The sequence below is a fragment of the Psittacula echo genome (genome assembly GCF_963264785.1).
Source record: "Psittacula echo genome assembly, chromosome: 1".
NCBI classification, from domain to species: domain Eukaryota; kingdom Metazoa; phylum Chordata; class Aves; order Psittaciformes; family Psittacidae; genus Psittacula; species Psittacula echo.
Window position 1 is genome coordinate 264,127 of NC_137735.1, and position 23,446 is coordinate 287,572.

At 62.7% G+C, this 23,446-nt stretch overlaps 2 protein-coding genes across 6 annotated transcripts in view; one reads left to right on the forward strand and one right to left on the reverse strand.

The window, feature by feature from the left end:
* Nucleotides 1-217: 217 nt before the first annotated feature.
* On the reverse strand, nucleotides 218-6,315 carry LOC308229027 (uncharacterized protein; the record flags this gene model as incomplete). The annotated part of the gene is made up of 7 exons (XM_080632766.1): nucleotides 218-1,510; nucleotides 1,850-2,016; nucleotides 2,099-2,253; nucleotides 3,555-3,648; nucleotides 3,818-4,177; nucleotides 4,294-4,375; nucleotides 6,118-6,315. The coding sequence occupies 7 exons, from the start codon at nucleotides 6,313-6,315 to the stop codon at nucleotides 218-220; spliced, it is 2,349 nt and encodes a 782-aa protein (XP_080488892.1).
* DCTN1 (dynactin subunit 1) overlaps nucleotides 3,910-23,446 on the forward strand; it is a 39,989-nt gene continuing 20,452 nt past the window's right edge. For 2 of the 5 annotated variants that reach the window (XR_013958544.1, XM_080635103.1), the window contains exons 1-5: nucleotides 3,910-3,947; nucleotides 6,821-6,946; nucleotides 11,980-12,228; nucleotides 13,783-13,861; nucleotides 16,105-16,136. Coding sequence is in view for 3 of the 5 variants with exons in the window: in XM_080635103.1 (XP_080491229.1) it covers nucleotides 12,001-12,228; nucleotides 13,783-13,861; nucleotides 16,105-16,136 (339 nt within the window). In the remaining 2 variants the exon portion in view is untranslated. Of the gene's footprint in view, nucleotides 3,948-3,970; nucleotides 4,055-6,820; nucleotides 6,947-11,979; nucleotides 12,229-12,379; nucleotides 12,436-13,782; nucleotides 13,862-16,104; nucleotides 16,137-23,446 lie in introns of those variants that run through there. The other 3 variants (XM_080635104.1, XM_080635105.1, XM_080635106.1) reach the window with 3 other exon arrangements.

Genomic DNA, 23,446 nt, shown 5'->3' on the forward strand with positions numbered 1-23,446 from the left:
GCCACGCAGGCTGTGCAGCACCAAGCACCATGGTGCCAGGAGCTGCACCGGCTGTTCCAGCGCCCCAAAGTGCACCAGGATGCAGCACCGCACCTCATCCAGCCCCTTCCCAAAAGGAAGAGCAGCCACAGGGCTCCATTGTGCCAAAACAGTCACCACGATGGTGCCGCTGTCGGCAGCACAACTCCTTTATTAAAGGCGGGTGCCGCCGGCGCTGCTATTCCCAGGTGATGTCCAGGTCCAGGAGCTGCTTCCTCACACTCTGCAGGAAGCCGTCGTAGTCGCGCCGGTGGATGTCGCGGCAGTGGCTCAGGTCCATGCGGTGCAGGCGGCTGTGGGAAGCCAGCAGCAGCCGCACCGTGCGGCCGGACACGCGGCTCCCGGCCAGGCTCAGCTCCTGCAGCTCCTGCAGTGGTGGCCCCGGTGCCGCCAGCACCGCCTGGAACACCGGATCCAGTGGGAAGGGGATGGCAAGCAGGCGCAGGCGCTGCAGGTGCAGCGCGTGGCACAGCAGCGAGGTCAGTGCAGAGCTCAGCGTGGTGCCCAGCACCAGCCCGGAGCCAGTGCCGCCAGCCAGCGTCAAGGAGAAGGTCTGGAGCTGCGGGCAGCCGCGGGGCAGGGGGTCGGTGTCACGGCGCGGTAGCTCCTCATCCAGCTCCCCGCTGTCGGTGTCCGGTGGTAGGTGCAGCTCGGCGCTGAAGGCCCGCAGCCCGGGGCACGCCGCCAGCACAGCGACCAGGGCCAGCCCATCGTGGCAGCAGAAGCCATGCAGGGTCAGGCTCTGCAGGTGTGGGCCCAGGCTCTGCAGCACCGGCACCAGCCCTGCCAGCGCCCGGCCCTCAGCACAGCCCAGCGTCAGCCGGGACAGGGAGCCCCAGCGCCGCAGCTCCGCGGTGCCGGTGCCATCACTCAGCCACACACTGGCCTCCTCGGCCTGCGGACACATGGCCCGGACCACAGCCAGGTCAGGCTCCTCCACGTCCTCCACGTGGCGCAGGGGCAGCGTGAGCCGGGGTCCCCCCGGTGCTGCCCCCCGCCACCGTGCCGCCTCCTGCAGCGAGGGGAAGCCATCGGCGTCCTCTGCACCATCCAGTTCCTGCTCATGCAGGAGGCGGAGGGCGTCCGGCACAGCTCCGTGGGCCAGGAACTCCAGGCACGGCAGTGCCAGCAGCAGGAAGGCCAGCGCCGAGGCTGGCGCCGGGGCCATGCCGCTATCCCCCGCCAGCTCCAGGCCACGGGCTAGCAGGACGCGCAGCGCGGGGCAGCACCGGCGCTGCTGCAGCGGGTCGAAGGCCAGGCAGCGCAGAGTGCGGGGGGGCAGGTTCCTGCAGTGCGAGACGTCGAGCTCCCGCAGGCCTCGGCAGCAGCGGCCCAGTACCGAGAGCACGCGCTCCTCCGCCTGCGTGCCCGCCAGCACCAGGCGCTGCAGCCGCGGCAGCGCCTCCACCACTGCCTCCAGCGCCGTCGGAGAGAGCCGGCTGCAGCCGCGCAGGTCCAGAGAGCTCAGGCCCTGCCGCGGCACATGGGGCCCTCAGTGCAGGCAGGGGCATGAGTCCTCTCCAACATCCCCCCGGGGCACCCTGTGTGATGGTGATGGTGGTGGGTACCCATAGCCCCGCTCAACCTGACCCACAGAGGGTGGGAGCCCCTTGTCCTGCCCACCCAGCCCCATGGAGCGTGGGTACCCCCAGCCCCACATAGCATGAACACTCCCAGCCTTGCTCAATCAGCCCCACACAGCATTGCCACCCCTGACCCCATGCCCCCAGCCCCACATAGTGTGAGCACCCCGAAGCCTCATTTCCCCAAAGGTTGCCCCCTGCACCCCACAGGCAGGCTCAGCCGGTACCTGGCAGCGCAGGGCGAGCAGGCGGGCGATGCCGTTGCTGGCCAGGCCGGGGCAGGGGCTGAGGCTGAGCTCTCGCAGCTGCGGCAGCAGCAGCAGATGCAGTGCTGCCCGCGAGAGGCGCCGGCTCTCAGCCAGCACCCGCAGCAGCTCCTGCACCGCACTCCCAGCTGCGGGGTGACAGCGGGGTCAGAGTGGGGATCCCGGCCCCGCTCACCTCCCGGCACCTCCTCACCCAGCCCCGGCACTCACGGAGGTCGTTGAAGGGGCCCATGACGAAGCGGAACTGGAACTCATCCAGGTAATTGTCGCTGTAGTCCCTCACCCAGAGGCTCTGCATGTGCTGCGCCAGGCTCTGCAGGCACAGGCTGCCCAGCGCCGGCACCTCCCTGCGCCTCGGCATTGGCCTGTGGGCAGAACGGGCTGGTTGGGTATGGAGCGGCACGTGCCGTCTGCCGTGTGCCACGGAGCAGCTCTGCTCTGGAGCCAGGCTGAGAGAGCTGGGCTGGGTCAGCCTGGAGAAGAGAAGGCTCCTGAAGGGGAGACCTGAGAGCAGCTCCAGTGCCTAAAGGGGCTGCAGGAAACCTGGAGAGGGGCTTGGGACAAGGGCCTGTAGGGACAGGGCAATGGGAACGGCTTTAACCTGCCCGAGGGGAGACTGAGATGAGCTCTTAGGCAGAAGCTCTTCCCTGTGAGGGTGCTGAGGCGCTGGCCCAGGGTGCCCAGAGAAGCTGTGGCTGCCCCATCCCTGGCAGTGTTCAAGGCCAGGTTGGACACAGGGGCTTGGCTCAAGCTGCTCCAGTGGAAGGGGTCCTGCGGTTGGAACCAGATGACTTTAAGCCCCCTTCAACCCAAATCGCTCCAGCTCAATCAGGAGTGTGTTTTGGGTGCACCCGAGCTGGTTCTCACAGCCCCACCTCGGCCTCCCCACCCGTGTGCAGGGCACTGCCGGTGCCGGTTGTACCCGATCCCTGCACAGGTCGAGGTGTGACACCCCCGCGCCTGCTGTGGACTCCCCAGCAGGGCCGCAGCCCCCGCCGGGACAGGCGCCAGGCCCCGGCAGCGCTCGGGGCGGTCTCGCCCTGGGCTGGCACCGGCAGGGACGGGGCCGGGCTGTGCCTAGGAGGGGGCAATGAGTCAACGGCCACGTGGACCTGAACCCGGCGCCGGGACCGCCGCCCGCAGCCTGTGGGTGGGACCTGGGGATGCCGGTGGGAGGGGGGACGCGAACACCCCCCAACAGGGGCCCGGGGCCGCGGGTGGGGGCACCCCGGTACCGGGAGAGGCCCCCGCCAGACTCCGGCGGGGCCGGAGCGCGGGAAAACCACGTCCCTTTGCCCGGCGGGCACGAGCGGGAGCAGCGCGGGGACGGGGAACGGGACCCGGGCACGGCGCGAGAACCGCGAGAGACCTGGGCGGGGGGGGGGCGGGAACGGCGGTCAGTGCCCCGTGACCCGCGGACACACGAACCGGGACGGGGCCCCCCCCATAGACAGCCCCGGGTACAGCGGGGTCCCTGGGACGGACCGGGCCCGGGTCAGCGGGAAGTTCCTGTTAGACGCCGGGGAGGAGCCTCCCCCCTCGTACCAACGGCTTCGGGACCCCCCCGAGGGACCAGACCAAGGACCGGGACCGGGTTCAGACCCACTGGGGGCACGGAGCCGCTCCAGCCCCCGCATCTCTGGGGGACCGGGCCAGCGGCACTTACCAGCGGCTCCGTGGCCCGTCCAGCTTCCTGCCCCGGCCCGGCCCCCCCGCTGCGGGCGGCCCCGCCCCGCCGCGCCCCGTGCTGCTGCTCCCGCCTCGCCCACGAGCCCCGCCCGGTGCCGGTGCCCCGGTTCATCCCCTCCGCGGCCCGGCCTGTCACAGCTGCCATCGCGGGCCCCCGCGGCTTCACTGCCCGTCCTGCGCATGCGCGCCAAGGGAGGCCCCTTCCTCCCTTCTTCCCCTGTGGGCTGTCTATGGCCGTGCCTGACGCCAGGCTCGGCCAGCGGCGCGCCCGGGCGGGGCGGCAGCGCGGGGGCAGCACCGAGGGCCTGCGGGGGCTTCGCCGCGACGGGTTCCGGCTGCGGGAGGCGGCGCTGGGAGCGGCCTGCGGCAGGTACCGGGGGGCCCGTGCGTGGTGGAGGGGGAGCGGTGGTGTGAGCCCGGGGCCGGGGCCGGGGCAGGGGCGGCGCTGGGTGCGGAGCGGTCCCGCCATGGGGCTGGGTGAGGGAGGGGTGGGCCGGGAATGGGGGGGCGATCCTCCGGTGGGCCCCGTTTTGGGGGGGGCTGCCCCGGTGGGGAGGGGCCCGAGGGTTGGTGATGGGGTCCCCGGTCCCTGCGGGGTCCCTGTGGGGCAGCAGCCGTTGTGCTCAGGGGGCCGCCATTGAGTTCTATGCAGACAAAGCCGCCCGCGGCTGCGCCGGTCGCGGTGTGCCAGGTTCGGGTGTTCCCGGTTAATTCACCTTCCTCCTCAGGGCGGTGCTGGAATCCCGCGTTCCCGACGGGAATTGGCGCTGGCGTCGTGCGGGGGCGGGATGAGGGGATCTGCACGGAGGGAACAAAGTGCAGTCACTGCCGCTGCCATGGAGCCTCCTGTGCTGAGCACGGGGAGAGGCCGCGCTCCGCTTGTAGCCTCAGCTGGGACAGCCCATTGGGGTGTTGTAGGGATAACCCCCTCTGGGGTATCGCGATGGAATGTTGGGGTAAAGCAAAGGTGGAGCCAGAATGCTGTTAGAAACGAAGAGATGGAACAAACGGGATTTAGGAAGGACCATGGCTGCGCGTGCAGTGGTTGGATGTTGGGTTGGGAATGGTTTGATTTGGAGAAGGGATGGGAATGACCCGGCCTCTGGATAATTGATGCAGAGATTGATGTTAATTGATAAGAGAGTGGGGTTGGATGGGAGATGAGGAGGGCTCTTCTCTGTGAGGGTGCTGAGGCGCTGGCCCAGGGTGCCCAGAGAAGCTGTGGCTGCCCCATCCCTGGCAGTGTTCAAGGCCAGGTTGGACACAGGGGCTTGGAGCAAGCTGCTCCAGTGGAAGGGGTCCCTGCCCGTGGCAGGGGTTGGAGCTGGAAGAGCTTTAAGGTCCCTTCCAACACAAACCAGGCTGGGGTTCTGTGATAACTGTCTGATTGGGATACCTGGTTAATTCACACGGCTGTGTTGTGGCTGTTGATGAGAAGAAGAGTGAAGGCACCTCCTGTCACATCATGGAGATGTGGTAGGGCTCTTCTGAGACCCCCTTGGGGACAGGTGAGGTGCAGAGCCCTTGCTAGAACCTGGAGCTTCTCAAGCACCCCCTTTGCTCTGGTGTCTGGAGGGGTTGATTGTGCCCTGGGCAGTGTGAGGGGCACAACTCTGGGCACTGGCTCTGAGGAGGCTGCACCGTCCTCTGGAGCCTCTGCGGATCCCAAACTTCTTCCCCCCTGGCTCTGCTGGTTCCTGGTGTTGGTAACTCATGGGTGAGCTCCTCCTGTGTCCATCAAGCACAACGTCCCTGGTGAGCTCAGGGGGGTTTGTGCCTGTTCCCAAGGAGCTTCCCAGTTTGAATGTAGCTCATGGATTGAGTCTGGAGAAGAGAAGGCTCAGGGGGGACCTGATCGCTCCCTACAAGTGCCTGAGAGGAGGATGGAGCCAGGAGGGGCTGGGCTCTGCTCCCAAGGAACAAGGGATGGGACAAGAGGAACCGGCCTCAAGCTGCACCAGGGCAGGTTTAGATGGAGCTGAGGAACAATTCCTGCCCCAGAGGGTGCTCAGGCATTGGCACAGGCTGCCCAGGGCAGGGCTGCAGGCACCGCCCTGCAAGGGTTCACAGCCCGTGGAGACGAGGCCTCAGTGCCATGGGGCAGTGGTGGCCTTGGCAGGGCTGGGAACGGTTCTGGGATGGTGTGATGGATGCAGAGGAGCAGGGAGAGCAGTGACAGGGACTGCGGCCGCTCCCGGCACCACAGGGAATGCTGCTGTGTTTAATGAAGTGGTTTATGGAGCCTGGGACAGCACAGGGCGGGAATGAGCAAAGGGAAAAGCTCCTTAAGGCTGCCTGCAAAGGGAAGCCGAGGTGGTTGTGTTCCTGCAGCAGTGCCCAGCGCTCCCCAGCTGGGGACCCCAGCCCCAGGGAGGAAAAGGGTTTGGCTGCTCTAAGTCTGGGAGCATAAACCGGAGCTGGGGGTGTGTGGATCAGCTTTTCCCGGTGTGGTTACACCCGGGAATGCCCCCACGTGGCTGGGACCGGGCTCAGGAATGGGGGTGTTTGATGGAGATGAGCTCAACCCACCCCACACTGACCTCCTCCAGCATTCCCGGCTCCGGGCCGTTGCCATGGCTTCCGCCTCCCGCCGTGCGCGGGTGGATCCGGCGGCATTCCCAGCGGGAGCTCCGCAGCACATCCCTGCTCCCGGCGGCCGGCACTGCCCGGTGAGCGCTGCAGCGGCTGCGGCTGAGCCGGTGCTGCAGCCGCGCATGGCGCAGGCTCCGGGCGCTCATCCCACCGGGTCCTAGTGCCCGGATCAGCCTCTGGGATCTGGGCTGGGGCCAACCTCAGCATCGTGGTGCCCCAGCCTGGTTTGGGTTGAAGGGACCTTAAAGCTCCTCCAGCTCCAACCCCTGCCATGGGCAGGGACCCCTTCCACTGGAGCAGCTTGCTCCAAGCCCCTGTGTCCAACCTGGCCTTGAACACTGCCAGGGATGGGGCAGCCACAGCTTCTCTGGGCACCCTGGGCCAGCGCCTCAGCACCCTCACAGGGAAGAGCTTCTGCCTAAGAGCTCAGCTCAGTCTCCCCTCGGGCAGGTTAAAGCCATCGCAGCTTTCAGGAGCAAGCCTGAAGTTTTCTAATGGTTCCTTGGCTCTTTGGTGGTGTTTATCCATAGGGACGGGTGTTGCACCGGGAGTCAGGCAGCTCCTGCACAACCCCATGGGGCGTCCCTGGGGCGGGCAATGGTTCCTCACCCACCACACGTGGGGATCTCAGCGCTTGGTGCCTCTTTGCAGGTGGCTGGATGAGGATTGTCCCAGCCCCGGTGCCCGGAGCACGCTCTGGGCTGTAGCTGAGGCTCCCGGGTGAGCGCACATCTCCGGAGCACTCCCAGGTGGATTTGGGCACGCGCAGCTCCCACGGTACGTGCTATTCCCGGGTAAAAACCACATAGGGATCAGGTGGGAAGAGGTGCGACCATGGGCCTCAGGAATGCTGGGGTTTCCATGATTTCCAGATGAAATTCAGTGAAGGACATTAAAGCAATGCTCTTATTTCAAAGCTCTAAGGTGAAGCAGGCCCTTGGGTGTGTTTTTGGGTTTTCTGTCTCCTGGGAGCTGCAGCAGCCTCTGGAGGCACCAGGGAATGGGCTCCTCTGGGATGGTTTGGTTGGCAGAGCACTCATCCAAGATGAGTGCTGGAGTTTGGAGGGAAAAGGGGATTTTCATCCATAGCACAGGTACTAAATGGGAAGTGGTGAATGGTGCTGAGATGGTGCCTCCTCGAGGGTGTGGGTGTTGGATCCTCCAGGAGCAGGGATTTTCATGTTCACGCTGCACCTATCCACAAACTCATTGTCAAAGGCTCCTCATGGAATTGCAGAATTCCAGGTTGAAGGGACCCCAAGGATCATCTGCTCCAACTTTTGGGCTGTCTTGTCCTGTCCTTTGGGCTGTCTTTGGGGGAATCTTGGCTAAACCATGTTTGCTGAGAAATGCCTGGTGTAGATGAGGTGGCCCAGCACATCCTTCTCTTCATGGGCTCCAGCCTTTGTGTCCTATGGGATTAGGGAATGCCGATGCAGGTTGGAATTGGTGTGTTTTGTGTCCCTGCTGTGCTCTGGGGCTGCAGAGACCCTCAAACACTGGAGCTGAGGCTCTGTGTGTCCTCCATGGTGGACCATGGTGTTCCGGCTGCGGTGGATGAGGAGAGTCCGGTTGGTGGCTGGAGCCAGCCTGGATATTCCTTAATGTCTTCATTCAGCTTTAATTGACCTGAATTTCTCCCCTTCTCCTTGTGGGTCTTAAACTTGCCACAGACTTGTTCCTCTTGGGTTAACCACAGGATTTGATGTGAAGCATCCCCACGTTCTGCAGTGCTGGGCACTGGTTGGACTTGGTTGCTCTTGATGCTCTATTCCAGCCTGGTGGATTGTAGGATTCTCATGGCTGTTTGGAAGGGTAACAAGTCTCTATCTGGGTATTGGAACCCTAGGGCATGAACTTCCTGCAACTGGATGCTGCAGGGGGGAGAATCGTGGTTTTGGGGGGAATTTCCCTTCCCTTGTGCTTCAGGTTGAACATGGGAGAGCTCTGGGAGGAGGACCCAGCCCCGTGTGCCTGATGTTCTTTTAGATGAGAACGCACCCTGAGCTATGGTTGGTGGTGCTGGAGGAGGCTCCTCCTGGAGTTTGCTGGCTTTGGTGTGTCCTCGTATTCCTATGGTTCTGTGGGAAGAGCCAGCCTTTGAGAGGGGAATTTCCCCATTCCCGGCCTGCAGCAGGACCCTCTGCACCCTTTTCCCTCCTTGTAGTTCATCCCCTTCACCGTGGTCACTGCACCGGGGCTACAATAGGACACAAACACTCACGGAGCTCCATGGTGTGGCTCTGGGTTTGCTGCCGGACGTGTGCCCATGCCGGGTGCTGGGTGCCGGTGCCTGCAGCATCCTGGCGTGCCTGGCGTCACCACATCCCCTCGCTGAGCCCCACTCGCCGTTCAGAGGCAGCAGTTTCACTGCAGGCAGCTCGCAGGGTGCTGCTGGCTTCAATCACACCCATTCACGTCGCTGGGGAAGGGACAATTATCGATTGATGGTGTGAAATCCCCACATTAACCATGTCAGCCCCGTGCCTTCCATCGCCTGCACATCCTGAACCGTGCCGTGCCATGGGGGGTGCGTGCTGGGGACAGCCCCTGTGTCTCGGTGCTCTGTCACCCCGGTTTGTGGTGCTGGGATGTGGTGCTGGAGGAGCGAGATGGGGCTGAGGGGCAAACCCGGGCACATGGGACAGAGCCAGCATGGCCATGGCCATGGTGGTGCCCAGGGGTGCGGGGAACGGGGTGTCCCCTGTGCACAGCCCCGGGTGCTGCCCGCACAGGGCAGGCCGGAGGCGGCTCTGTCCTTCCCGGTGCGGCGGCGGCGTGGCCCGGTGCCATCCCCCCTGCAGCAGCGGGGCGGCGTTAGGACCCAGCGGGCGCCGTGCAGCGGCTCTACCGCAGCGGCTCCTCCATCCATCCTCCCCTCGGCTGCGCTGGATCCCGGCGCATCCTCCTTAAAGCATCCCCTGCCTCTCGGAAACGGGCTTTTCCCCCTTCCCCGCGCCCAGCCGGGGCTCGGCGGGATGCTGGGATCGGCTGGGACGTGGAAAACCGCTGCTGGAGCACCATGAAGTGAGGCCATTCCCTCCAGCCCCGGAATCCTCCAGGCAGAGGAGGCAGCGGCAGCATGGCCCAGGGCAGGAGACACGCGTACAGCCGGGTGAGCTGGGGGGGAAACTCACCTCCAGCTCCTGCCTGTGCTGCTGGTAACGGTGCACTTACAGGTACCGGGGTTAGTGCTGGGGTCTGGAGGGGGCTTCCCGGCGTTCCTGTGCCTGGGCTTTGAGCTGTTCCTCCCTGGCAGTGTCTGTTCTGATGGGCAGGGGTGGGTAAGCTCTGACCTGCACCAGGCCGTGTCCTCTGGGCTGAAGTTGGCCTGTTTTGTGCGAGCCCCGCTGCGCAGCGAGGCCCCGCAGTGATCCCAGCACAGAGACAGGGGCTTGTTTCCCTTCCCGCATCCTGGCTTTTCCCTTCCTCCCTGCTCGGCTCCGGGCTGCCTGAGCCGGTGCGGGGCTTCCCAGGGGCCTCCCGAAGCAATTCCAGGCTTTACCATGGGCTGAGGCAGCCTCAGGCCGGGCACTGCCTCTCTTGTGTCCTCTTGTCCCTCCTGCAGTGATGCTGGGTCCCCATTCCCTGTGCTGGGGACCTGACAGAGGCCCTGTTCTGCTGCCAGCTTGGCCGAGCACCCCATGGGCCGGGGGCAGCAGCTGAGCACAGGCCCTGTCCCACCCCCAGCACAGACCCCACAGGGACCTGCGCCTGGGCGAGGGCATGAAGCTGGGAATGTGCTGGGATGGGGGCTCCGGGCTCTGCCGTGGTCACTGCACGGAGCAGAGGGGGCTCAGGGCTGCCCAGAGTGCGTGCGTGCCCGAGGAGTTCCTTTTCTCTCCCCATGCAGGTCCTGCTGTGTTCCTGTGCAGGATCCTAGCGTGTTCCCGTGTTCCCAGCGCAGGGGTGCTGTGGGATGTGGCACTGATCGCACTGGTGCTGGGGGCAGGGGGGTGAGGGGGTGATGTGTCCAGCTGAGCCCTGGTGGGTCTGTCCTGGTCCCGGGATGGGATTGAGGGGCAGGATGAGGCCTGTGAGGGGCTGAGCTCAGCACAAATGCAGTTTGACATCAGTGCTGTGGGGAGCAAAGCTGGGCTGCGGTGTCTGTGACGGGGGTCTGGGGACACGTGCTCAGTGCTGTGCCTGGGGTGGGGTGTCCAGAGGCACCCAGACCATCCCTGTTGGAGTCCTTGCTCTCCAGCCTTGAGCACCACGCTGGGGGCTTCATCCTGGTGAAGCCTGAGCAGATTTGGTGCTCTGGATGCCTGAGTTAGAGTCACCGTGTCTGAGCCTCCCCTCGGGCAGGTTCAAGCCATTCCCCTTGGCCTGTCCCTACAGCCCTTGGCCCAAGCCCCTCTCCAGGTTTCTGTTCCCCCGGGGGTGATCCCTGATCCCCTTCCAGGCCATGGCAGCTCCACGCGGTGTCTGTTCGGCAGCAGGAAGGATTAACAGGAACCAGGGTTCTTCCCAAGCCTCTCCTCACCGCAGCCGGGTCCGGGCTGGGATTGGGGCTGCGGTGGGAATCTCGTCCCGAAGCTGTTCCTGGGTTGTTGCTGCGCTCGGGGGTCGCTGGAGCTTTGATGTGTGCTTGAGTGACGCTTTGAGGTTCAGCTCCTTGCATCCGTGCCGAGGGAGGAGCCCTGAGGGGTGGGAGCCTGGCAGCTGAGGGGTGCAGGGATCACTGCTGCAGCTCCGAGCTCAGCACCAATGCCCAGGACCTGTCCCCTGCCCAGAGCTCTGCCAGAGGGGAGACTGAGCTGAGCTCTTAGGCAGAAGCTCTTCCCTGTGAGGGTGCTGAGGCGCTGGCCCAGGGTGCCCAGAGAAGCTGTGGCTGCCCCATCCCTGGCAGTGTTCAAGGCCAGGTTGGACACAGGGGCTTGGAGCAAGCTGCTCCAGTGGAAGGGGTCCCTGCCCGTGGCAGGGGTTGGAGCTGGAGGAGCTTTAAGGTCCCTTCCAGCCCCAACCTTTCCATGGTTCCATAGAATCATAGAACAGTCAGGGTTGGAAAGCGCCTTAAGATCATCCAGTTCCAACCCCCCTGCCATGGGCAGGGACACCTCACACTAAACCATGGCACCCAAGGCCTCATCCAACCTGGCCTTGAACACTGCCAGGGATGGAGCATTCACAACCTCCCTGGGCAACCCATTCCAGTGCCTCACCACCCTCTCAGTAAAGAATTTCTTCCTTAGATCCAATCTAAACTTCCCCTGTTTCAGTTTGAACCCGTTATGCAGCTGATCCAGCTCCGTGCCGGGACAGTCTGATCTCCATGTATCTCACTGGGGATTGGTGCCCGGGATACAGCCGGTGCGGGCACTGGTCCAGCTCCGTGGCTGGATGTGCCCCCAGAGCCTCATAACCCCTGACAACAGGAAGTGGCTGGGAAGTTGTGTCCGGGGTGGCCTGTGTGTTCCTGAGCTGGTGTTCCAGGAGGCTGGAAAGCTCCAGCAGTGTCCGATAACAGGAAGAGAGAGGGAGCAAGCACAGGTTAGGGCAGATGAGGCTGCGCTGGTGTCTGCTCCTGGCTTTGATGTCCCAGAGCTGATAACCTCAGGAATGGGCTTTGTGAGCCTGGAGTGTCCATTGCCAGCGGCGCTGTGGTCAGTGGGGCTTTGCCATTGTCCCTGGTTCCTGTTTGGCAGCGGGAAGGGAAGGAATTGCCTTTTCCTGGCTGCTGATGGAGCCGAATGGTTCTGACCCCTCGGACCTGTGTGTGCAGGAGGGGAAGGAGAGGCCCGGGGCGCAGGCAGGCTCTGGGGGTGTGTGTGTGTGTGTGTGTGTAACGCGCTGCGCTCTGCCCGCAGGCCCCCAGCTCCGGCGGCAGGATGAGTGCGGAGGGCAGCAGCCGGCCCCTCAAGGTGGGCTCCCGCGTGGAGGTCATCGGCAAGGGGCACCGCGGCACCGTGGCCTACGTGGGTGCCACGCTCTTCGCCACGGGCAAGTGGGTCGGGGTCATCCTGGACGAGGCGAAGGGCAAGAACGACGGCACGGTGCAGGGCAGGAGGTACTTCACCTGCGACGAGAACCACGGCATCTTCGTGCGCCAGTCCCAGGTACGGCCCGGCCTGGGCGCTGCTCCGGGCTCCTCAGCCAACAGGAAAAGGGCCCTGGGCACCTGGGCAGGGGGGAAGAAGCAAGGTTCCTTCAGGCCCAGAGCACCCACGATGTCTCTGGACTCTCCTGGCTCCATCGTGTGAGGGATCCTCGCACTCGGTGTCTTGTTGAGCCTGATTTAAGGGCTCGTCCTGACACGGGTACGGGTGAGTTAAGTGAGGAGCGGTTCCTGAGGGAGGGAATGGTTTGATTTTGTCTCCAAAGTGGAGGGGCAGGAACTGCTGCAAGGGCTGGAGCTGCTCTGCTCTGAGCCAGGCTGGGAGCTGGGCTGGGGCAGCCTGGAGAAGAGAAGGCTCCTGAAGGGGAGACCTGAGAGCAGCTCCAGTGCCTAAAGGGGCTGCAGGAAACCTGGAGAGGGGCTTGGGACAAGGGAAGTAGGGATGGGATGAGGAGCTGGGGCTTTCACAGGGAAGAGGGAAAAGTTAGATGAAAAACTTAAGTTGGAACAAGGAAGTTCTTCCCTATGAGGGTGGGGGGACACGGGAAGGGGTTGAACGGAGAAGCTGTGGCTGCCCCATCCCTGGCAGTGCTCAAGGCCAGGTTGGACACAGGGGCTTGGAGCAAGCTGCTGCAGTGGAAGGGGTCCCTGCCTGTGGCAGGGGTTGGAGATGGATGAGCTTTAAGGTCCCTTCCACCCAAACCAGGCTGGGATTCTGTGGCTATTCCAGCTCTTGTGGCTCCCCACATCCCTCTGACCAAGGCAGGACACTGGGATGCTGCTCAGCCCAGAGCTCCAGAGCAGACCCAGCACATGGGCTCCATCCTTCCCCAGGACACAGCACAGCATCACACAGATGAACAGAGCACCCAGCCCCTGGGTGGGACCTGCTGGTGACTGCATGGACCAGCACAAACATCACCCAGAACCTCTGCAGTTTCCCCACTGATGCAGTGTTAAAGCTGAAGCTCCACAACAAACAGCAGAGGACGGATGGGGTCGGCTTTACTGATCCTGGGGTTACTGGAGCTCAGCTCCCGAGATGTTTGGAGGAGGGGGAGCAGGCCCCGGCACCACGGCTCCGGCAGCAGTGGCACAAACATTGCCCAGCTCCACATTCCCCCTGAGAACCCTCATTTACCATTGACCCTGAGAGCTCTGACCCCACGCGAGGGAGGGTGGAGGGAGCTGTGGGCAGATCTACAGCAGGAACTGTGCAAAAGGGAACCCTGTCCCCCCCGGCACCACCTGCACCCCGAGCACCGCTCCTGAGCGAGGGAGATGAAGCTTGTACTGGATTGGCAGAGCTGAATCAGCTGGGTCATGGGAGCCTGGAACCATGGAATGGGTTGGGGTGAAGGGACCTTAAGGCTTATTCGGTTCCAGCCCCTGTCACGGGCAGGGACCCCTTCCACTGGAGCAGCTTGCTCCAAGCCCCTGTGTCCAACCTGGCCTTGAACACTGCCAGGGATGGGGCAGCCACAGCTTCTCTGGGCACCCTGGGCCAGCGCCGTTATCCCATTCCTGTGCGATAACTGTTGTTGTGCTTCCCCAGATCCAGGTGTTTGAAGATGGAGCTGACACAACCTCCCCGGAGACCCCGGAATCTGCTGCCCTGAAGGTTCCCAAGAGAGGTACAAGAGCTCTGCCTGCCCCAGCGCCGTCCCTCCCCTGCTCCACCACCAGGCACACATCCGGGTCCACGCACTGGGGGTGGGCACTGCCTGCAGGTCTGGCCCTGGTTCAGGTCCCCACTTGCTCATCCAGCTCTCCTGGGGTGCTCCCTGCACGGTCCTGTGCGTTCTTTGGGATCCCGGAAGGAAGCACCATGTGCAAGGGTTGCTCTGGGCTGGCCTGTGCTTACCATGAAGGTCTGGTGGGAATGGGGTGGGAGATCCTTCCTGCAGGGATGGGACATCCAGCCCAGAGGGGTGGGAGATCCTGCCTGAGGCATGGGTGTGTGGAAGGAAGATTTGAACTGTTCTAAGGCTGGGGAAGGAAGAGCTGATTTACTCTCATGCTGTGAAATCCCCCCTCAGGGCTGTGCCTCATTCCCACCTCCTTGGCACTGACCCCTTCCCACTGCATGTGGAGCGTTCCTTCCCTTTCCCTTGCTGGGCAGCTCCTTCCTGGCTCTGTGAGCTCTGCCTCCCATTGAGCTCCGCTTTGTGGAGCAGTCACTCAGCAGCACACTCATGGATCTCGGGAGCATGGATCCAGGCCAGCTTCCTGCCCATGGCAGCCTTTGGCACTGGGTGCCAGGCTGGGGACTCCTGTGGGGGATGTTGGTTCTATCCATCCCATGCCTGGAATGGGAATTAGGCTTGGCACCGTGTCCTGGTGTCCGGCCTTCACCTTGTCCTGCGGGAGCTGCGGCAGGGAAACATCCCACAGTGTTCCTGGGGTGTTCCGCTCTTCTCAATCCAGAATTCCCAGCTGAGCTCTCAGTTTGCTCCCTTATAATTCCTCAAGTGAATCCTGGAACGGTTTGGCTTGGAAGGGAGCTTAAAGCTCCTCCAGCTCCAACCCCTGCCGCGGGCAGGGACCCCTTCCACTGGAGCAGCTTGCTCCAAGCCCCTGTGTCCAACCTGGCCCAGTCTTAACAGAGTCCAACACTGGGGAGTCCCCACTTCCCTAGGGAGATCATTCCACAGGGAAGGGGTGATCCTGCCTCTGCCCAGCTCCGTGGGGCCTCCCCAGGAGCCCTGCGTCCAGGTCTGGGCTCCCCAGGACAAGAGACATGGAGCTCCTGGAGCAAGGCCAGGGAAGGGCTGCTGGAATGCTGAGGGGCCTGGAGCATCTCTCCTGTGAGGAGAGGCTGAGGGAGCTGGGCCTGGTCAGCCTGGAGAGCCACGGGATGGGGGGGTTGCAAGGGACCTTTAGGTCGTCTCCTTCCAGCCCCCAAAGAGGAAGCAGCTCAGGGGGATCTGATGGATCAGCCCAGCACGTGGGGCCAGGCTCTTCTCAGTGGTGCCAGGCAATGGGACAAGAGGCAAAGGGGGTGAACTGAACCATAGGAAGATCCTGTGGATGCAGGAAATCCACAGGAACGTGAGGAAAACCCTCAACCTGTGTGCTGGGCTGCACCCCAGAGCATGAGCAGGTCAGGGAGGGGGTTCTGCCCCTCTGCTCTTGTGGGACACGTGTATGAGCTCTGGTCCCTCTGTGATGGGTGAACCAGTGGGGCTGGGATGCAGGTGTAGGGATGCAGGTGTAGGGATGCAGGTGCTGGGATGTGGCTCCTCGCCAGGGTTCCCATGGCAATGGCTGCAGGTGATGTCAGTGGGTGCTGCTGCGGGTGCTGTGTGGTGGAGGCAGCTCTGGCTCTTGGCTGCTGGGGTGCTCAGAGCCAAGCTGTGGGGCTGGGAGCTCTGCGTGACCTCGTGCCTCTGCCTCCTTGGAGCCCTCAGAGCAGCTCCAGTGCCTAAAGGGGCTGCAGGAAACCTGGAGAGGGGCTTGGGACAAGGGCCTGTAGGGACAGGCCAAGGGGAATGGCTTTAACCTGCCCGAGGGGAGACTGAGATGAGCTCTTAGGCAGAAGCTCTTCCCTGTGAGGGTGCTGAGGCGCTGGCACAGGGTGCCCAGAGAAGCTGTGGCTGCCCCATCCCTGGCAGTGTTCAAGGCCAGGTTGGACACAGGGGCTTGGAGCAAGCTGCTCCAGTGGAAGGGGTCCCTGCCCATGGCAGGGATTGGGGCTGGAGAAGCTTTAAGGTCCCTTCCAACCCAAACCAGGCTGGGATTCCATGATCTACCTCGTGTCGTGCTCCCAGGTCTTTCCCGGCCTCTGCTTCCCCATCTCCCTAAGAACACTCTCAATGGTTCTTTCATGTGATGCTGGTGCCGAACGTGATGGTTCTGTCTGTGTTTCTCTTTGCAGACTCCACGGATGCCACCAAAGGCAGCAAACTGGTGAGTGCCGAGCCCGCGGTGGCTGGGAGGAGCTGGGGTCATGGCTGGGCAGGCTGGCTCCTGTCACTGGTGTCACTGGTGTCACTCCCTGCGCTCTGCAGCTCAGCCCTGCAGGAGGAGCACGGCACACACCGTGTGCCCAGGGGATGGTGTTTGCCAGCCCCAGTCCTGGTTAAGCCCTTTGCAGCTCAGTGCTCTGTAATAAAACCTGGAAAAGTGCTTTTCCTCCTAATCCCATGGGAACAAGGGCCTGGAAATGGCACTTTTCAGCTCACGACAGGAATTGGTGCCTGAGGAATAAATCCCAACAGCTTCCTGTATGGCAGCTTTATCTGGTTCAATCACAGCGTTTGGCTGCGCTCCTGTAGGGAATGAGCCTGACATCCTGCATCCACCTCGGGATGTGACATGAGCTCTCCCTGGCTGACACACTCGGGGATGCACCGTGTGGGTCTGGAGCCGGGAATCCCAGAGGCACAGCCAGGTTGTGTCCGGGTGGGATGGCTGCATCCCAAGGGACACAAAAGGGGAGCAGGTACCTGTCCTGAGCTGCCTTGGCCCCAGGCAGGCGCAGTTGGAGGTGTTGGAGGTTAGTCCAGGGAAGGCCGTGCTCCAGACACTGGGAATGGCGGTGGTGAGCGTGTCTGCGGGATGGGAGCCGGGTGTTTCCCGGGATCAGGCAGCTCTGTGTTGCACCCAGGCTGCTGGGAGCAGGTCAGGAGCCTCATCCAGCCTCATCGAGCACAGGGTGAGCAGGGAGCTCCCTCCTTGTACTGCCAGGATGTGGAGGATCCCAGGAGTGCCTTTTGCTGCCGGGTGGGATGTGACTTAGTGAGGGGCCTTTGCCATTGCGGGCCTGTGGCACTGCCCCGGTGTCAAGGCTGCAGGAGGGAGTCACTGGGTGTTGGAGGGAATCGTGCTGCTCACACTGGCAGAAGGTTGTAGGAGAGGGGATGAACCAAAGGGGTTTGTGTGTGCAAGGTTTGAGGAAGCCCAGGTGAAAGAGCCAATGGTACCTCCTGTCTGTCAGCATCAGTTATCACAGTTACCTCTGTTATCAGTAACCTCTGGTACCACAGTTACCATGGTTTTCAGTGTAAGAGCTTGGGAATTTGGTGCTGGCCAATGCTGGAGTGGAATGTTCTGGTAGATGGAGCTCCCTGATGCTGTTCTGGGCTGGAGGTGCTGCTGTGTGATGTGCTCTGATGCTCTGGGGCATCCAGCTTGGCTTGGTGTATGGAAAATGAGTCCAGAATGAGCATCCCGGTCCTGGCAGGTGCTGGCTGTGTGTGCCCAGCTCCTTCAGGGCCTGAGAGAAGGGGGGGAGATGTGGTTCCATGTGTGAGGTGAAGCATCCCGGCTGGGTGCAGCCTCCTCTTCCCTTCGGAGTGTCTGACCCGAGGCGGTGCAGGTACAGGCGGTGTTTGAGAGCTGGGTTTGGGGGATCCCCCTCCCCAGGGCCCAGGTGTGGGGGAGCTCCAGTGTTTAACCCTCTGTGCAAGTGTGATGGAGGGGATCTATTGAGGGAATCTCTTTTCCTTTGGGTGTATCCAGCACCCCCAAAGATCCCACGGGAGGTGGGTCAATGGTGGTGGCTGAGGGGTTCAGGGTGAGCCCCGCTCCTGTTCTCCCCATTCCGCTGCCTTACGTGTGTGTGTGCGTTCTCCCGGGTGGATTCCTGCCTGCTGGGAGCCTGGTGCCTCCTTTGGGCCTCTCCTGCCCACGAGGAGCTGGGGCTGGTGTTTGGGCAGGTCCCCCCCGCTGCGATGTGACTCAGCTCTAACCTTGTGCCTTTTGTTCCCTCCTCACGCAGCGCGGAGTGAAACCGAAAAAGGTGGTGTCTGTGTGCCCGTCCCCGCTGCCCCGGCTGCATGGAGCCACCTCCGCATCCCATTGCCACCGGGCCCCGCGCCTCCATCCGCCCGCTGCATGCTGCTCGCTGCATGCGCTGCCTGCGCCGTGCTGGGGAGGGGGGCGGGAGGGGTGGGAGCGGTGGGGAACCTTCCATCACCCATCCCTGAGCCCTGCGAGGCTCTGCTGCGGTGCCCCCGTGCTGGGTACCCCGAACCCTGTGTTCAGCTCTGGGCCCCTCACTGCAAGAGAGACATTGAGGGGCTGGAGCGGGGCCAGAGAAGGGCACTGGAGCTGGTGCAGGGCCTGGAGCACAGTGTGATGGGGAAGGGCTGAGGGACCTGGGGGGTTCAGTCTGGAGAAGAGAAGGCTCAGGGGGGACCTGATGGCTCCCTACAAGTGCCTGAGAGGAGGATGGAGCCAGGAGGGGCTGGGCTCTGCTCCCAAGGAACAAGGGATGGGACAAGAGGAACCGGCCTCAAGCTGCACCAGGGCAGGTTTAGATGGAGCTGAGGAACAATTCCTGCCCCAAAGGGTGCTCAGGCATTGGAACAGGCTGCCCAGGGCAGGGCTGCAGTCACCGTCCTGCAAGGGTTCAGAAAACATATAGACGTGGCACTTGGGGACATGGGGCAGTGGTGGCCTTGGCAGGGCTGGGGTAAGGGTTGGACTGGATGATGCTGAAGCTCTTTCCCCCCCTGGTTGATTTGATGGTTCTCAGGAGCAGTTTTACCCCGTAGGTGAGCAATGGTTCAAGCCCTGGGGTAAAGAACAAGCCCCAGGAGCTGGAGCAGCTTCTGCGCTGCCCAGAAGTGGGCTCTGGAGCTTGGAGGCAAGTTCCAGGTTGGTTTGAACGTGAGACCTGTCCTCACCATGGGCTGCTGCTCCCCACCCCCACCAGCCTGTCCATGGCACTTCCCAAGCCCCAGAGCTTTCCTATCCCTTAGTACCAACCTGAACGAAGGCTGCAGGGGGCTCGGCAGAGATTCCTCATCCCCATCTTTGGCTCTTGGTGTGGGCATGCTCTTTGCCAGGAAGATATCGCCGTGAGAGAGGAGAGGAGCAAACCCCGGCTGAGTGCGAGCACGAGGGTGCAGTACGGTGCCTGCTGCCTCCTTGGTGCTGTCCTGGACGTGCCTTTCGTTCCAGCCGCTTCCGTGTGGAGGTTTGGCTGGGGCCATGGTCCCAGCAGCAGCACCTGCCCATGGGAAGGGCCCAGGTGAGGAGCGATGCAGCAGCACCCGGAGCAGCTCTCACTGGTGCCCGCCTCCATCCCTGCTCTGCTCTGCGGCCTCTGCACGTTTGTGAGGCTCCAGCCTGCAGGCAGGGCTCTGCTGGGGCCATGGGCAGAGCCGCTCCTCCCGACCGGGCCGTTGCTCTGCCTCTCCAGCCCCGCTCCCGTGGTTTCCATCGCTGTCCCCGCGCTGCCACCAGCTCAGAGCCGCAGCTCCGCATTGCCTCTGAGAGGTGGTTGTGGCAGTGGCTCTGCAGAGAGCCCTTCCCACCAGCACTGCATGGAGATGGGGTCGGATGGATCCATCCCGCTCAGAGAGCTGGGCTGCTGCCACCTTGGAGTGCAGCCTCTTCAGCCTTTAATGAACTTGTGAGCTCTCCATCCCCTCCTTTGAGCTCTTGCCCTGCACCAGCGCATGGGAACCTCAGTGCACTTGATAGCACCCCAAAATAGCGCAGTGATTAGCAGGTAAATCCTCATTTGTGAGCTTAGGGCAGCTCTTGGTGTGTTAAAATAGACTGTAAGCGCCTTGTGAGCTTCCCTGGTGCCAGATGGTGCTCACCAGAGAACATCCTCTGCTGGCCTTGGGTCTGCACCTGCCTCTGGGCTCTGCGGGAGCAGTGGGGAAAGGCCTCTTGCTGTTGAGGCTGTGGTTGTTGTGTGGACCTTGCTGCTGCCATTGGGGTTCTGGAGCGTGGTTGGATGCTCCTGGGTCATCCCTGGGTGTTTCTCTGCTCCCTTTTGGAGTGAGATGGGTTCTGTCTCCTCCATCTCCTCTGCGCTGTCTGGGCTGATGCTTTGCTGGCTGCGCCTGTCCCTTCTGTAATGGAAGTGCCTGGGATTCTGCTGGTCGCAAATGTCACCTCCTGGAGACAGAGGAGCCTGGTCCATGCCTGGGAGCTGCAGCGGAGTGGGGTCTGCTCCATCCTGCGGGTGCCAGCGCTGAGCTGCTCCTGCCCCGGGTGCGGGGACAAGGAGGATGCAGAGCAAGGGTGAAGGTTCCGGATGCTGGCCCAGGGTGCCCAGAGCCGCTGTGGCTGCCCCATCCCTGGCAGTGTTCAAGGCCAGGTTGGACACAGGGGCTTGGAGCAAGCTGCTCCAGTGGAAGGGGTCCCTGCCCACGGCAGGGGTTGGAGCTGGACGAGCTTTAAGGTCCTTTCCAACCCAACCCAGGCTGGGATCCTGTGATCAACCACGTCCCTGGTGCTACATGAACAGGTAGCGCCATCCCCCTGCCCCTGGGCTGTGTGGCCATGGGGACAGCTCTCTTGTCCCGGGGCTCTGTCTCCCACCACCCCTTTGATAACAGCACGACCTGAAGCCAGTTTGATGCTGAGCTCCCCGCAGTGAATTGCCTTTGTCCGTCTGCAGTAGCATTCCTGTTCCTTTTCCCATCCCGGCTGCATTCCCTGTGCCGGAGCTGGGCCTGTTTTGTTCAGAGCTCTGTCAGGAGCCTGGCTTCACCCCTCCCTGTGGGTGCTGATCCCACTCTTGTGTCCCCCATCCATGGCCGGTGGTGATGCGGCTCTGAGTGGGAGCAGATGGCCCATTCATCCCGATGGGAGCACGGAGCCATCTGCTCCCAGATGGTTTCCTTCTAAAGGGAGGAATGGTGGCGGGATCTGTGCTGCGGGCAGGGGCTCTGTTGCTGTTCTTCAAGGGAAGGGCCGTCGGAGCAGCACCACAGGCTGGTGGCACCGTGGGAAGGGGCCCAGTTAACCCTGGCAGCACCACGGCTGCTCCCGCTCCGCACCGGATGTGATTCCACAATCCCATCGTCTGTGAGGCTGCTAAAGGCTCCTCTTGCTTCACACGCTCTAGGATGAACAAGTTCTCTTCCACATCACTGAAGGTGTGCAAGGGCTGGCTCTGAAGCGTCCCCTGGCTGCTTTTCCATCATGGAATTCCATTTCTCATCCTGCTCTGCTCAGAGAGCAGCTCCGGGAGGTGCGTGGCCGCCCCGTGCTGGTGTGTGTTGGATCCTGGCTGAGGAGAGAAGGATCTGTCCTGGATTCGGGAAGCAGAGATGTGTGTTAGGGGAGGAGCTGGCTCCTTGGAGCTGTAACATCCCTGATGCTCTTCACAGGGGGTTGTTTCCATGTGAGTTCCATGGGGCTCCTTTGGGAGCGTGTGGCACTTGGTGCAGAGAAGGGCTCAGTGCCGTGATCCGGGTTCTGTTTGGGAATACCCAACACACTCAGGGTTTGGGTCGTGGCTGGAGCTGCAGCATGGAGGGGACGGCTCCATCCCTGGCCACCCACATCTGGAGCCTTCCAAAGCCTTCAGGTAGCTTCAGGCTGTGTCTGAACCTGCAGCAGGAGCATCCCCATCCCCGGAGCCAGGCTGCAAGAGCTGGGCTGGTCCAGCCTGGAGAAGAGAAGGCTCCTGAAGGGGAGACCTCAGAGCAGCTCCGGTGCCTGGTGTTGGGTCCTGGGACCAACAGCTCCAGAGGGTCTGTGTCAGGATGTGGATGCAGGGTGGGTGCTTCACTGATGATCCCAGGGAGTGACCTTCGCTGCCAGTGGGAAGGATGATTGAAGTGGTAGAAAGCAATGGAGGCCTTGCCTCCTGCAGTGCTTGTCTTTGTGTCTTTATGGGATACCTGTGTTTGATCTATGACTTGGTCCATAATCCTTTATCCTTTGGGGACATGAGCCCTGGAGCTCCCAGCCACGTGTTTGAGCTGCTGGTTCAATGGTACTGGAGGCTTTGGAGGAATTGCACTGGTTCAAACCAAACCAAACCCCAGGACTTGGAGACTCTTGGAGGACCCACAGACCCACCCCGACACCCCCCAGCACCGTGGGGGTTTCCGGTTGTCACTGGTGTGGTGATGGAGTGGACCCCACCAAGAGCAATGTTCCTGCACTGCAACCACTGGAGCCATGCACTATTGCGCCTCAGGCAACGTTTCAGGTGCTGGAGATGGACGGAACAAGGCTGGATCTGACCTTAGGGCAGAAGAATCACCCCACTGGAATGCCACTTTGGCACAGGGAATTCTATCCCGTCTTTCAGCTGGGGGAATCCAGCCGGATGACAGCTTCCCACATGAAGAGCATCCATCCCACAGCACCCAAAGGCTGTCCTCAGCCACCCCTCATCAGCTCTAATGTGTGATGAAGCCCCAGGTCGGTGGTGGCTGTCGCCTGAACTAGGAGCACCAAGTGCCTTTAGGGCACCCCAGGGTGACTGATGCACCAAGGAATGACAAGTGCATGGTTCCGTTCCTGCCATGGGACACATGCTGCTGCTGCTGACCATCACCTCCATTCGTCTTCACAGCAGGGCAGAGCACCAGGGATGCAGATGTTTGGGTCAAAGAGATGATGCTCGGCTCCCAAAGTGGGTTTGTTTTAGGGTGAAATTGGTGCAGACCTTCAGGTACCATCCCCAGGGCTCTGTGCCCCTGGAGCAGGGCTGCAGACACTGGGGAACCCTGAAGAGTGGATTTGGGAGAGCAGCACCAGGGAGTGTTTGCTGACAAGCACTGAAATCGCTTTCAGAGCAAGGATATTTCACAGCCTGGAGAAGAGAAGACTCTTTAAGGGGAGCCCTTAGAGCAGCTCCAGTGCCTAAAGGGGCTGCAGGAAACCTGGAGAGGGGCTTGGACAAGGGCCTGTAGGGACAGGCCAAGGGGAATGGCTTGAACCTGCCCGAGGGGAGACTGAGATGAGCTCTTAGGCAGAAGCTCTTCCCTGTGAGGGTGCTGAGGCGCTGGCCCAGGGTGCCCAGAGAAGCTGTGGCTGCCCCATCCCTGGCAGTGTTCAAGGCCAGGTTGGACACAGGGGCTTGGAGCAAGCTGCTCCAGTGGAAGGGGTCCCTGCCCGTGGCAGGGGTTGGAACTGGAGGAGCTTTAAGGTCCCTTCAACCCAAACCAGGCTGGGACTCCATGGGCTCAGTCCCTGCCCTGGCAGGGGGTGCGCGGCCGGGGCTGTGCGTGCTGGCGTCGGGCTGGGCAGTGACCGGCAGCACTGCGGATGCTGTGGCTCCGAGCACGCCTCCCTCCCTCTCGGCCCGTGCTCTGCTCCGCCGGCTCTGAGCAGCGCTGCGGCAGGGCCCGGAGCTCCGCGATGCTGAGCTCAGGGACGGCGCCCGCGGGCTGAGGCGGCCGCGCCGGGGCGGTGCTGAGCCGCCGGGCCGCTGTTCCCGCGGAGCATCCCCCGGTGCCGCGGTGCGGGCGGAGAGGAGCGCGCAGGAGAGCGCCCGTGATGTCATGACCGGC